Source organism: Amphibalanus amphitrite, unplaced genomic scaffold, assembly GCF_019059575.1.
Source record: "Amphibalanus amphitrite isolate SeventyFive unplaced genomic scaffold, NRLGWU_Aamphi_draft 000290F_arrow, whole genome shotgun sequence".
In the NCBI taxonomy this organism is placed as follows: Eukaryota; Metazoa; Arthropoda; class Thecostraca; order Balanomorpha; family Balanidae; genus Amphibalanus; species Amphibalanus amphitrite.
The window spans coordinates 67,057-80,903 of record NW_024881785.1 but is presented as its reverse complement, the minus strand read 5'-3'; the positions used below and the strand labels follow the sequence as shown (position 1 = coordinate 80,903).

At 59.0% G+C, this 13,847-nt stretch overlaps 1 protein-coding gene across 3 annotated transcripts in view; it reads left to right on the top strand.

Moving 5' to 3' along the window:
- Positions 1 to 4,403, top strand: part of LOC122387590 (zinc finger protein basonuclin-1-like) — a 161,014-nt gene extending 156,611 nt beyond the window's left edge. For all 3 annotated transcript variants that reach the window (XM_043377934.1, XM_043377933.1, XM_043377935.1), the window contains one exon: positions 905 to 4,403. In XM_043377934.1, coding sequence (XP_043233869.1) covers positions 905 to 3,562 — 2,658 coding nt within the window. In that variant the 3' untranslated portion in view covers positions 3,563 to 4,403. The remainder of the gene's footprint in view (positions 1 to 904) is intronic.
- The last annotated feature ends 9,444 nt before the right edge of the window (positions 4,404 to 13,847 follow it).

Sequence of the window (13,847 nt, the reverse complement as noted above, 5' to 3'; positions counted from 1 at the left end):
TGATAGCGCCGGGCCGCGGGCAGCTGTTGGCCCGACCGCCGCCCCCGGCTCGTCCGGACGGCTGTTCGACCACCGCGCGCCCGGCAGGAACGTGCCGCAGCTCGGCGATATTTTTGCCGCACCTGCGGCGGCCAAAATGGCGACGGCGCCGCCTTTCGTCGTGTCGCACCGCCGCCGACCTCGGTCCAATCAAGCGGCTCGGCGCACCCGGCGACGTCAGGAACGTTCCAGAACAAACACGAGGGCTGCGAGCGACCACTTTGAACGACCCGACGCCGGCGGCTTAGCGGCGACGGGTCGCCTTCAGCTCGATCCGGGTCCGTTTCAGCTCGGGAGTAGCTGTCCAAAATACCCGGCCTGGCGACCGGGCTGGAACGACAGGCATTGTTCCCGACCATATTTGGAGGCGGACGCCGGCCCGTATCTCGGACCGATCGGGGCGGGGCGTGGAGTGTCTCCATGAATTCCGCCCCTGCCGAGAAACTGGTGGCTGGGTGACGAAAGTGACTCCTCGTAAACAGCGCGGCCCCAGTGATGCCAGGCCCGGATGTGCGGTTGATTCGCCGCGAAATTCAGGCCTCCAGAGGCGCCGGGTGAAACCACTGCGATGCCGTTTGGCAGGCGCAGCAGGGGTGGTGAGCGCCAGGCGCAGATGTGTGCCCGAAAGGTCACCTGGGCGGGTCGTAAAGGTCATCTGAGCCGACGGGTCACTGCCTCCCAGTGTGTGCTGGTTGTAATTAAATGAGCCTGTCTTGTATTTTTTTACGTTATTGGATAACTGACTTGCGTCTGACCAGACACCAAACATGAACAACTTGTAAAGTAGCCCAGTATCTGTCAACGCGCAGGAGTTGTGACTTGTGCCATACCGGTTTTCTGACGTGGCTGTTTCTTGCTGTTTCAGGACGGTGCCGCGTTTACCAAATGCAGCCCGGAGGAGGAGCCCTTCATCCTGCAGCAGTTCATGCGTTTCGAGGAGACGCGCCCGATCGCGTTCAAGTTCATGCAGAAGGACGAGAAGGACGGCAAGAAGCCGCCGCTCGAGCCCGACATGAAGAAGCTGGTGGAGCGGGTGCAGCCGTTCCTGCGGCCCGAGATGCTGCACCAGCCCGGCCTCTGCCTGCCCGGCCTGCGGCTGCCCGCCGCGCCGTTCCCCGTCTCCAGCGCCAGCAACGGCGCGTTCGGGCCGCCGCAGCCGCTGCAGCCACCCCCGGCCAGCACGGCCAGCGCCCTGTCGCCGCTGAACAAGCTGCAGAGCATGCATCCGTTCGAGCGGCGCAGCCCGGACGGGTCGCTGGACCTGTCTCGGCCGGCGGTGAGCGGCGCCCCGGCCCCGCCCCCGCCGCCTCCGCCACACTCACAGCCCATGTCGGTGGCCGGCCCGCCTGCCTCCAGCGCCGTCAACCTGACGACGAGCGCCGGTCGGCCGGATCCTCAGGCACAGGCACAGGCACAGGCACAAGCCCAGGCGCAGGCGCAGGCACAGGCTCAGGCGCGCGCTCAGGCACAGGCGGCGCTCAACCTCTCCTCCGGCGGTATGGAGCAGGCCCTGGAGAAGAACGCCCGCAAGTCCATGACGCCCGTGAAGCGGCGCGGTCAGTGGGACCCGATCGGCCCCAACCCGACCGCGCTAGTCAACCCGGTGACCGGCAAAAAGCGGGTGCAATGTCACGCGTGTCTGAAAACGTTCTGTGACAAGGGCGCGCTCAAGATCCACTTCTCTGCCGTGCACCTGAAGGAGATGCACAAGTGCTCGGTGGACGGCTGCACGATGATGTTCAGCTCTCGTCGCAGTCGGAACCGGCACAGCGCCAACCCGAACCCCAAGCTGCACACGCCGCACATGCGGCGCAAGATCTCTCCGCACGACGGCCGCATGTCGCAGGCGCACGGCCCCATCAGCCTGCCGCCCACGCTGACGCCCAACTTCCCTCACCCGGGACTGCTGGGCGGCTTCAACCCGCTGGCCGGCCTGCCGCTGCTGCCCAGCCCCGAGCTGCAGAAGCAGGCGCTCGAGTCGCTGCACAGCTCGCTCAACACGCTCGACCTGGCCAGCTACTCGCGCTCGCCGGCCGGCCTCATGCTGCCGGGCGTCGGCGGCGACATGAACGCCACCATGAGTCGCCGGCTGGAGCAGTACCAGGAGGAGATGCGGCGGCGCGGACTGCTCGAGGCGCGCGACGACGAGTCGGGCAAACGCTACCGCTCCGATTCCAACGACGAGCGCAGCACAGTCGCAGACGACGACGGCAGCGTCGACAATCAGAGCGTTAACGGCGAGACGCGCGTCAACGGCCAAGAGCCGCAGAGCAAGCGTAAGCGCAAGAGCCAGAACCCGATCAAATTCTCTGTGCGGATCGACGAGGACGATATCCACATGTCGTCCGACGACTCGTCACTCGACGATCTTCCAGACGATGATGACGACAAGGATGACGACGATGATGACGAAGAGCTGAAGAACCTCAAGTCGGACGACGATAGCGGCGACGAACGCACGGCCGAGGACGAGGCCGAGCCCAAGCCGAGCTTCCCCGTGTTCGCGGCGTCACAGCCCGAGTCCGAGACAGTTACCGAGTCATCGCCAAAAAACGGCCAGGGCCCCGAGCCGGAGCCGCTGTCTGAGCGGCCCGGCTCGGCGGCCGGTGACGACGATGGGGATTCCACGAATGCCGCTGAGCCGGCGGAGAGCCAGAAAGAGCAGAAGGAGGAGGAAGCGGAGAACGAGAAACAGCAGCACCATCAGCAGCAGAGCTTTGATGCACTCAAACGGCTAGAGAGCTTGTCCAAGGGTAACTTCGATGATTTTTTAGCCAAGGGCCCCATGGGCCAGCCAGGTAATCCTCTAGCTAGCCTGCCCATGGGGCTGAACCCTATGAACCTGTCGGCGGCGTCGGAGGGCGCCGGTGACGCGGCGGACAGCACGCGCGACGAGGACGACGAGCATTCGGACGGCGGCTCGTCCTTCTCCGTCAGCCCGTCGCTGAGTCCCAACCACCTCGAGGATGGCTACTGCAGCAGCGCAGATGTGCCTATCGACAAGGAGAACCCGCGCCGCTGCGTGGTCTGCGGTAAAATGTTCCAGAACCACTTCGGCGTGAAGACCCACTACCAGAACGTGCACCTCAAGGTGATGCACAAGTGCACCATCGAGGGCTGCAAGGCCAAGTTTCCGTCGAAGCGCAGCCGCGACCGGCACAGCTCCAACTACAACCTGCACCGCAAGCTGCTGTCGACCTCCTCGGAGGCTGCCGGCGGCGGCCCGCAGGAGGCCGGCGCGTTCCCCGGCTTCCCGGCCGCCTGGGGCAGCGAGTACCTGGCGCGCCTGTGCGCCGAGCCGGGCCTGTTCCCGCTGTCGCTGCCGGGCGGCGGCGCGGCGGCCGACGGCGGCCCGCTGCGGCCGCACCCGATGCTGCTGCAGTCGCTGATGCACCCGGCGCTGGCGGCCGGCTACCAGGCGCGGCTGGCGCGCGGCGGCGAGCACCACTCGCGCTCGCCGTCGCCCAGCTCGCCGCCGGCTATCAAGGAGAGCGGCGCCGAGACGCTGGCCAAGGTGTCGTGATGGCCCGGCCGCCGGCAGCCGGCCCCTCAGTGCCAACCGGTCGGCCGCGCGCGCGCCGCCCAGCCCCCAGTCGCGGTGATCTCCCCGTGCGGCCAGCGCGTGCCGACGGCGGCCGCGGCGCGTCACGAGCCGATATCAAATCACATGGTTGTTATCATCATCGTTAGTGGATAGGTCAATGTGGCGGCTTCGAGGCGGCGAGTATGTGACTATTACAATAATCTATGTGAGCGGCGCGCGCGCCGTCGCCAGCGCCGCGTCACCCTCCCCGTGGCATTGCAAACAGACTTGCAGCTGTTTATAAACGCGAGTGAGATACGTACAAAGCCATAAGGAAGTGCTAATCGGCCGCGGCCCGCCCCGCGAGCCCCGCTCGGTGAATGTGTGGAGCTCGCTGCCGAGAAATCAAAGCTTCTTTGCGCGCGGAGTGCAGTCAAGCGTGTAGCTATGTAAAATATGACTTGATTGGAGGCGTTCAAAGTCTCCGCCTGTGAAGCTTTACTCCGCGCAGCTACTTGGTATATGTGAGCTCCATCGTAGGATGTCTGATGTAGTCCTTAATGTCGATATATAGATACGTAACAGGCCTTCCATACGAATAAGTTTGATCTGCTGTGATGACTGATTGGTTGACTGAGCTGTCCTCTCGGTGAGTTTATTTTGTTGAAGGTTATTTATTCTTTCCTCCGTCTCCCTTTTTCATCTGCTTTGTGGAGCATCTCAGACGTTATCCTTATTAGGCTGGAGGCAACTAGAGGTGCGAGGTGAATCGATGGTTTAACGAACGGCGTTGTCGTGTCTCGCATTGTTATGATATAAATAAAATGTACGATGGATGCAGGTTCTGTTGTAAGACCCAGTGAGCAGAGTGGTTGCAGAGCGTACAAGGCATTATGGATACCAAGGGAATGAACAGATAAAACGGATAGAATGAATAACATCGGGAAAAGCGAAACGGAGTCACTCAGTCAGACCGGGAGTAAATTAAAGGCGCCACGAGGTACTGGAACGTCTTCCTCCAACGAACACATCTATTTCCTACGTTGCACGATACGCTAACAATCGAAATCAGGATTATGTAGCCACGGAAACAAACTAAAAGAAACAGTGGAAGGTTACAGCCCAAAGTCATGCACATGTCTGTACCTATCACTGAACAATCTCTACTACGCTAGCAACATAGATTGTGACATCGTCTACCAGTCCGCTCACTTCCCGCAGATTGGGTCACTATGCAAAGGACAACGGCGATCTCAGGTGGCGACTCGAGATCGAAATAAGCCTGCAGTGACAGAGACACTGACTGGGACAGCCGGCGACACCCTCGGAGACAAAGAAACAGTCTCAGGCGCAGTACCGACAGCTGCTCTCGAACCTCAGATGATGCAACCTCAGGGAGATTTGTTGGCCTTCGGTCACCTGGCCAGCGAGCGGGGCCTGTTCACTGTCACCCGGAGACGGATCACGGCCATCGATAATCGACTCATCAGCCAATCAGCACAGCTGGCTTCATTACGAGCGCGCTCTGACGGCGACCGCTGAACAGACGCCGCGCGATGACACACGGACCGGAATTTCGCCCGATCTCCGGGATGTCAAAAGAGCCGAGGAGAAATGGCTGTCGGATAATTAGGCGCTCGGCGGGTATCACGACGCCATCGGGGCTGGGCCCAGTGACGTGGCCGCGGTAAATATGGCCGCCATAACCTGACCAAGTCACCGGGCGGAATAGAAAATTGATGGTATGCCGGCCGACACGAGAGCCCGAACGGAGACGTTTCCCGGAGCTCGGCTGCAGATGTTACGACAATAAAGAGAAGTGGGCACTAAATTGCAACTCACACCCCTCATTATCTTTGCCACGGGCTTCACACAGACATCAAGGTATCATCTCGCTACATAAAACAACGAGTGAAAACGCCATGCGCTCTCGCCGAATGGTCTGTCTTCATGCCAAGAAAATCGCCAACACTAAATCTGGGAGAGGATCCTCTGCATGCAAATGTGTGCATATCTTTATGACGTCTTGTAGTCATTCCATTTCATCTATGCCTGATCATCAATGATCACGATACACTTAACTCAATGCCGCGTAATAGGTCTGGAATCATACCTGGACACTAAGGATATCTATAAGAAAACCATATACTCGTAGAGACATGCTCGTAAGATAGCATGTTTGTGGTTAGAGACAGACTAATAAAAACACATGGCGTGTTTTGTTTAGAATTTACATCCTGCATGGAATGGTTCCGGCGGCGATGAGTATCGAATACATCCGATCACGGACGTGATCTTCCGCCTAAATGTAATGTTTCGTTTTATTTTGGTGCAAGGCAGCCTCTTAAGGCCGCCCCACACTGGACCTCGCATGCGGGTTGCGAGTTTGCGGGTTTTGAGTTTGCGGACATAATCCTAATTCATAGAGTGATAAGACCGTTCCCTTATGGTAACTTCATGAATGCAGTGAAGCCGGTACACCTTCAGAAAATTACATATAGTCGCAATACCAGCGCAACGAACCAAAATTCGACTCCAACGAAAAACCCGCAAACCTCGCAGAACTCGCAGACCTCGCAGCGAGGAAAATCGAAAGTTGACTCAAAATCAACTTTTGGATTGCGATGCTATAGGTGGCTCGCAAGCTAAAAACATGCAGACTCGCTTGTTATATAGTAGTGTGGGTCACTCAGCTTAGATTGTATCATTTAATTTTGAAGAAACACGAAAACCCAAAAACTCGCAACCGCATGCGAGGTTCAGTGTGGGGCGGCCTTTAGGCTCGACGACAGTCATCAGATTTAACAGACTTATGCAGGAAAGTAAACGTTTATATTACTTCTAGTTATTGAAAAGTTTCACAAAGCTTGCCATTATTAGGGTCGTGCTGACTAAAAGTAACAAAGTGATAACAGACCTCGTTAGGTACACGATAGAGCGTCTAAATGCAATATCCCTTTTTATGACGGAACATTGGGCTCTTGCCTAGGTATTTGATTGAATTTGAAAGCAAAGGAGCAGTGCAATCAACAGTTCATTTGAAGGGTGAAAACCGTACTAGAAAACAGCTACTAAAATTTATCATGCACCAAACGGATCAAAGGAATAGGTCGATGCATAATGTTCCGTCGTGAAAATGGCTACTGTGTTCTGAAATGCACCATAGTGATGCGGAACACCCCACAATAAAATTCACCTTATCCCGTGCTCTTTATACCGGTGCCCAATGTGCGTAAGTTTATTTATCTTAGGATATTGACAGTGAGTTCGCCATGAATCTGATCGTTAAAGTATCGACATGTCCCACTGGGATGGGGGGGGGAGGGATTCTAACAGCTCAGCCACCAAGAGGCGGGCACCAGCCCCAGCACGGCGCATCGGTGGACACTGGGCAGTCTGGCCGTGGTCCGTGTGCCGCTCTCCCGTGCCATTACCAGCGGTGCCGGTCCCCGAGCGCCAACAATGCCGGCTCGTCGTGCCGCCCGGGTCCGACACGACCCCCCACCGACCCCCGAGGTGGCAGCGGCACAGGGTAATGAGCCGCAGCGCCGCGCATTGAGACATACACAGAGAGACAGAACAGTGACCGGTTCCAGCTCATCCACCAGCCATCGGCTAATGGTCGTCTGCCGGCGCGGGCTACGACAGAAAACGTCAGCATTATCACCAACAAAGGGACGGCATCCAGGCAGCTACTGCTTAGTGTTCTCTTTTTGTCACTTATCCAAGACACAGTAACAGTATAGGTTACAGACCCAGGCATTACTTATCTATATGCGGTATGTCTAGTGTTACCGACGAAACCGGTCCGTGGTGCTACCGGTCCGAGCGGCGGCCACGCCCCAGACAACTGTTACTTTTTACTTGTTTGTGTTTTTACTCTGCGCTTTTACTCGGCGCTAGAGGCACTTCTAATGACTTTTGCTTTCGTTTCCTGACCTGTATACTGTGCTTTCGCTTTCACCCGTCGGTTAAAAGCCGGCGGCTGTGCGTGTGATAGCAGTGCAACGACGGGACCCGAACGAGGCGCACGGTGAGCGCCTCAGTCCCTGTGCTCGTAGTACCTCGACGGGACCGAAAGAGGCGCACAGTGTCGCGCCTCAGTCCCTGTGCTCCTGGTCGTTCGGCGAAGGGGTGCGGCTGCGGCGCACCCACGAATTCTCGACGGTGTGCTGCCACCCCGACGCACCGGTATCGGCCGGATATTCGTTTTTCTTCTCAAGCTATTTCTACATTTATCGGCAAGTGATTTGATTTCGGCCCTTTATAATAAACTCTTATCTAAAACTCTTCTACGAACATTGTTACCGGCATAGTGCGACTGTGTCGGGAACAAATTGGTCCTCCGGGCCGGATACTATCGAACTAGTGTTCGGAACAGTGTACAACGAACTGCAGTGATGAGCACGCGGTCGGAGAGGCGAGCAACAAGCAAGGCCGAAACCCGCAGCGAGGCGGAGTGTTCGGCAACGTCATCGGCATCGCGTATCAACGAACTGCGAATCAAGACCGAACTCGCCAGGCTCAAGGTAGCCCAGGTGGAGAGAGCCGCCACCGCTCAGGCGGCTGCCCAGGTTCAGGCTGCCCGGGACGAGGCCGAGCTGAATGAGCTGGAGCTCAGGCTCGAGGAGGAAGCACTGGAGCATGACGGGGAGAGCAGAGCGCCCTCCCAGTTCCAGTCGGCGCTCCTTCGTCAGGGAGCCTCAGCGGTCGCGCCGAGCCCGCCCAGTGACGTCACTAGAGAGCGGACACTTGGCTGGATCGAGCAGCTCTCCGACAGGCCGCGGTCGGACGACCGACCAGCGAGACATCACACGGATTCGGCGCTCCCGAAGCTCAAGCTCGACCAGTTCAGCGGCTCGCCGCTGGAATGGCCCCGCTGGAGCTCACTCTTCAGAGCGCTGGTGCACAACCACCGGGGCCTGACCGACACGGAGAGGCTGGCTCACTTACAGTCGTGTCTGACCGGTGAGGCCCGACCTCACTATTATTATTATTATTACTTTATTATTACGATTACTCTCGGACTCGGAGTGTAATCGCCACGCCGATTGTGGATTGCTCTTGATTGTCAATACATACATACATACATACATACGTTCACACTCTGCTCGGCTGGGTTGTGACCGGGAAGCTCCCGGAGAGTGTCTTGGGCGGCAGCGCGCAACACGTTACCACATTGACAATCACGGAAGATGCTAGCCTGCACGAAAGGTTAAGCAGCTGGTGGTCCACCGAATCATTCGGCACGAAATACGCATCGGCCCCGAAACGCTGTAAGCAGGACGAGGCGGCGATACAGCTACTCGAAAGCACCACGAAGCGGGCCGGCGGACGATATGAAACTGGCCTGCTGTGGATGTCGGCAGACGTACGCCTCTCCGGGAATTTCAGCGGTGCCCTGTCCAGGCTTCGGTCTATCGAACGCAAGCTGGACCGCAACCCTGCACTGGCAGATGCCTACGAATTGACCATCAGCGAGTACATTCGAAAGGGCTATGCCCGAAAGCTGCTACCAGCCGAGCTGGCCGTGCAGCACGAGCGGGAGTGGTACCTCCCACACCACGCCGTTACAAGCCCAAACAAACCGGGGAAAATACGCGTAGTGTTTGACGCTGCTGCTCGCTTCAACGGAGCGTCTCTTAACGACCATCTGCTGACGGGGCCGGACCTGACGAACAACCTAGTCGGCATCCTCATGCGCTTTCGCCAGCGTCCAGTCGCCCTCACCGCCGACATAGAGGCGATGTTCCATCAGGTACGCGTCCGGCCAGCCGATCAGCCTGCCCTGCGGTTCCTGTGGCGCGGCTTTGACCGAGAGAGGCCACCAGACGTGTACCAGATGCAGGTCCTGGTCTTCGGAGCGGCGGCATCACCCTGTTCAGCAACATACGCACTGCAGAAGTGCGCCGACGACCATCGAGACGAATACCCGGCCGCCGCTACCGCCGTGCACACCCGTTTCTATGTGGACGACTACCTGGACTCATTCGAAGATGATGAAAGGGCGGCTGCAATGCAGGCTGCTCTCAGCAAGCTGCTAAAAACTGGTGGCTTCATTCTCAAGAAATGGACCAGCTCGTCACCAGCAGCACTAAAGGCAGTCCCCGCTGCAGACTGCAGCGGCGACACACGTGACCTCGACCTGGACGGGTCACAGTACGAACGAACGCTGGGTGTCAGGTGGAACGTTTCAGCCGACATGTTCACCTTCAAGTCAGCCGATAGTGACACTCCAGTGACGAAGCGCGGCATTCTGAGCGCAGTGTCGTCCATCTTTGACCCACTGGGAATGCTAGCGCCCTGGACCCTCCGCGCCAAAACACTGCTGCAGAACATCTGGAGAAGCGGCTGTCAGTGGGACGATCCACTCACAGACCGTCAGCTCACTAATGCATGGAGAGCATGGGCCGGTGAACGGGCGCAGCTGCACCAGTTCCAACTCAGCCGGTGCTACCGAGACGGCCGTGAACCGCCAGTCAACTGTCAGCTCCACCTGTTCAGTGACGCCTCTGAGCTTGCATTCGGAGTAGTCGCCTATTTCCGACTCCAGTACCAAGACGGCAGAATCAGTACGGCGTTCGTGATAGCCAAAAATCGAGTCGCCCCGCTTCGTCAGCTCAGTATCCCGCGGCTGGAGCTGCAGGCCGCCGTGATGGCTGTGCGGATAGCAGAGTGCGTGCGGCGGGAGCATGACATCACGATCGACTCGTGCCACTTCTGGTCAGACTCACAAACGGTCTTGCAATGGATAAAGAGCGAAAGTCGAACATTCAAGACGTTTGTAGCGAACCGTGTCGCCGAAATACAAGACACCTCCCTCCCAGAGGCCTGGCGTCACTGCCCGGGAGTCATCAACCCGGCGGACGTGTGCTCGCGCGGCTGTGACATACCAGCCCTGCTGGCAGATGACCGCTGGCTGAGCGGACCACCGTTCCTCAGCCGCCCTCCTAGCGAATGGCCGGCTGACGTGGCTGGCGACCAGGAGGGCCGGGCTGACCCCGCCGATCAAGAACGACGCGCAGACGTCAGCGTCAATGTCATCGCGACAACTCCACAACTGGTGCCGCCGGCGAAGTTCTCATCGTGGCTGCGACTGCGGCGCACCACCGCCTGGATGCTACGCTTCGTGCAGAATTGCCGGACACCAAACTCGGAACGGGCTACGGGAGCGCTGACGGCCGCCGAGCTGCAGGCAGCCGAGACGCTGTGCATTCAGCAGGTGCAACAGGAAGCTTTTCCCGACGAGCTGGCTGCGCTGAAAACGGGCCGGCAGCTCCCGCGAGGCAGCAAGCTCATCACTCTCCGACCGTTCCTGGACAGCAGTGGAGTGATCAGGGTGGGCGGCCGACTACGTCACGCCGACTCTCTGACTCATACCGCTCGACATCAAGCCATCCTGCCGTCACGTCATGACGTCACAAGGCTCATCGTCTCCGACTACCATGGTCGTATGGCCCACGTCGGCACAGAACATGTGCTGAGTCGTCTGCGAGAGGCCTACTGGATTCTGCGCGGCAGAGCGGCGGTGAAGGCGTACGCCTTCTCATGCCCTGTCTGTAAACAGCGCCGCGCTGTACCCCGCCCACCTGTCATGGCCGACCTGCCGGAAGCCCGTGTGACGTCACACTGTCCGCCGTTCACTCAGGTCGGAGTGGACTACTTCGGTCCCTTAACCGTGACCAAGCTCCGCCGTCACGAAAAACGCTACGGGTGTCTGTTTACCTGTATGGCCACGAGAGCAGTGCACATCGAAATCGCCCACTCTCTCGATACGGACTCGCTGCTGATGTGCCTGAGGCGGATGATCGCGAGACGCGGACACCCAAAGGTCATCCACTCAGACAACGGCACAAACATGCGCGGTGGTGACAGGGAGCTCAGAAACTCCATCCGGCAGTGGAACCAGCTGCAGATAGCTGACGAGCTGTCACAGCGGCAGATCGAGTGGAGATTCATCCCACCGGCGTCACCCCACTTCGGCGGCGCGTGGGAGCGGCTCGTCCGATCAGTGAAAACTGTCCTTCGGTCCGTCGTGGGCCAGCAGGTACTCACTGATGAAACTCTGCAGACGTTCATGGCCGAGGTGGAGGCGCTGCTGAACAGCCGCCCACTAACCCACGTCAGCAGCGAACCGGACGACCTGGAGGCGCTGACTCCGAACCACCTGCTGCTGGGACGAGCTAGCCCCAATCTGCCGCCGGGCGTCTTCTCCGAGACCGATCTGTCGTCTCGGAAACGATGGCGACACGGGCAGCGACTCGCCGACGAGTTTTGGCGCCGCTGGCGCCGCGAGTACCTGCCCACCCTGACGGCCCGGCGGAAATGGACGACAGAGGAGGGGAACCTCAAACCCGGCGAGCTGGTTCTCGTGGCTGAGGATAACGCTCCTCGCGGCATGTGGGCTCTGGCCCGCGTATTGCGGCCGATCGTCGGCACAGACGGCCGTGTGCGCGCTGCGGTCGTCAAGACCGCTTGCGGGGAGCTGACCAGACCCGTTACTCGCCTATGCGTTCTGGAGCGATCAAAATAATCCATGCATAGCAGCAACATGCGTTCCATGTACCTGTAAATATGTATATAGTCGTTTCGCCGGTGTTCCTATTGAGATTTCGCTGGCAAAATCTGGGCCGGCTATGTTACCGACGAAACCGGTCCGTGGTGCTACCGGTCCGAGCGGCGGCCACGCCCCAGACAACTGTTACTTTTTACTTGTTTGTGTTTTTACTCTGCGCTTTTACTCGGCGCTAGAGGCACTTCTAATGACTTTTGCTTTCGTTTCCTGACCTGTATACTGTGCTTTCGCTTTCACCCGTCGGTTAAAAGCCGGCGGCTGTGCGTGTGATAGCAGTGCAACGACGGGACCCGAACGAGGCGCACGGTGAGCGCCTCAGTCCCTGTGCTCGTAGTACCTCGACGGGACCGAAAGAGGCGCACAGTGTCGCGCCTCAGTCCCTGTGCTCCTGGTCGTTCGGCGAAGGGGTGCGGCTGCGGCGCACCCACGAATTCTCGACGGTGTGCTGCCACCCCGACGCACCGGTATCGGCCGGATATTCGTTTTTCTTCTCAAGCTATTTCTACATTTATCGGCAAGTGATTTGATTTCGGCCCTTTATAATAAACTCTTATCTAAAACTCTTCTACGAACATTGTTACCGGCATAGTGCGACTGTGTCGGGAACATCTAGTGCTCTGGCCTAGCTATCAATTCCTGCAGCATGTCCCCGGCTCTGCAGTCTGCATTATCGCCACCGTATAACCTGGCATCTCCGTGTTCCGGGCCGCGCGGGTCTCTGCGACGTGTCTGTGGCACACCGAGCGTCGCTGCCGGCGCCGGTGTCGATGACGGACGGCCGACGGCCGGTGCCATTACCGCGATAGGACCGGCGAGCCAGGCGAGCGGAGCGGGAGCCTGGCAAAAGGTGCCCAGGCGAGGAGCGGGATCTACACGAACAGGAGCCAGGCGCGCGTGGGAGCCAGGCGCACGGGGACAGGCGTACAGGACAGCGCGGAGCGGGAGCCGGGCGCATGGTGGGAGCCGAGCGGAGCAGGAGCCAGACGAGCGGAGCAGAGCCGTCTGTAGCTCGGCACCGTCCATCGATTGCGCCGTGTCGGCGGCTCTTTGTGCGCCGTGTTGGCGGCGGCGCTAATTCCCGACGGCCGGATTTGTGAGAGGTGCGTGGACAGCTCATCGTTCGGAGCCCGGCTCCGGCGGCACGTGAGGCCGAGCGGCAGCAGTCCAGGCCTCCTCGGATTGACAGGTAGCCGCCGCAGCACCGGACAGCCCCCCACGCACCAGAGCCGGTGGCGTCATCGAGCGAGCCTTCCGAGGAAACCTGTTACTCGGAATTCGAACGTCCAAGCTCCTCAAATCTTTGCTGGCTGTCACGAAACACGGACTCTTCTTTCCTTACAGTCTTCCGTCCCATACGGACTTCATCCTTGTGAGAGGCTGTCACACATTCGTCGCCAAATAACCGATGAAATTGGCAGCGAGCGCGAGTCTGTATGTAAGATGGGGGGGGGGGGGCTCAAAGGTGGAACAAACGAGATACGTCCGTGTCAGAGCCGTGGACTGGTTGCAGCGATCTGACGGACCGGGGAGCCTGGAGGAGACGTGATTGATGGACGATCTGAAGACATCAGAGCCACCGGCGGCTGCTGGCCTCTGCGTCCGTCTCGGTGGGGTCTCAGTGAGACGAGTTTGTGTACCCGTCACTGGCTGTGCGGTGGGCGCGGTCAGCCCGTGTGCCAAGATGACCGTCAACCGTCCCGCCGCAGCGAG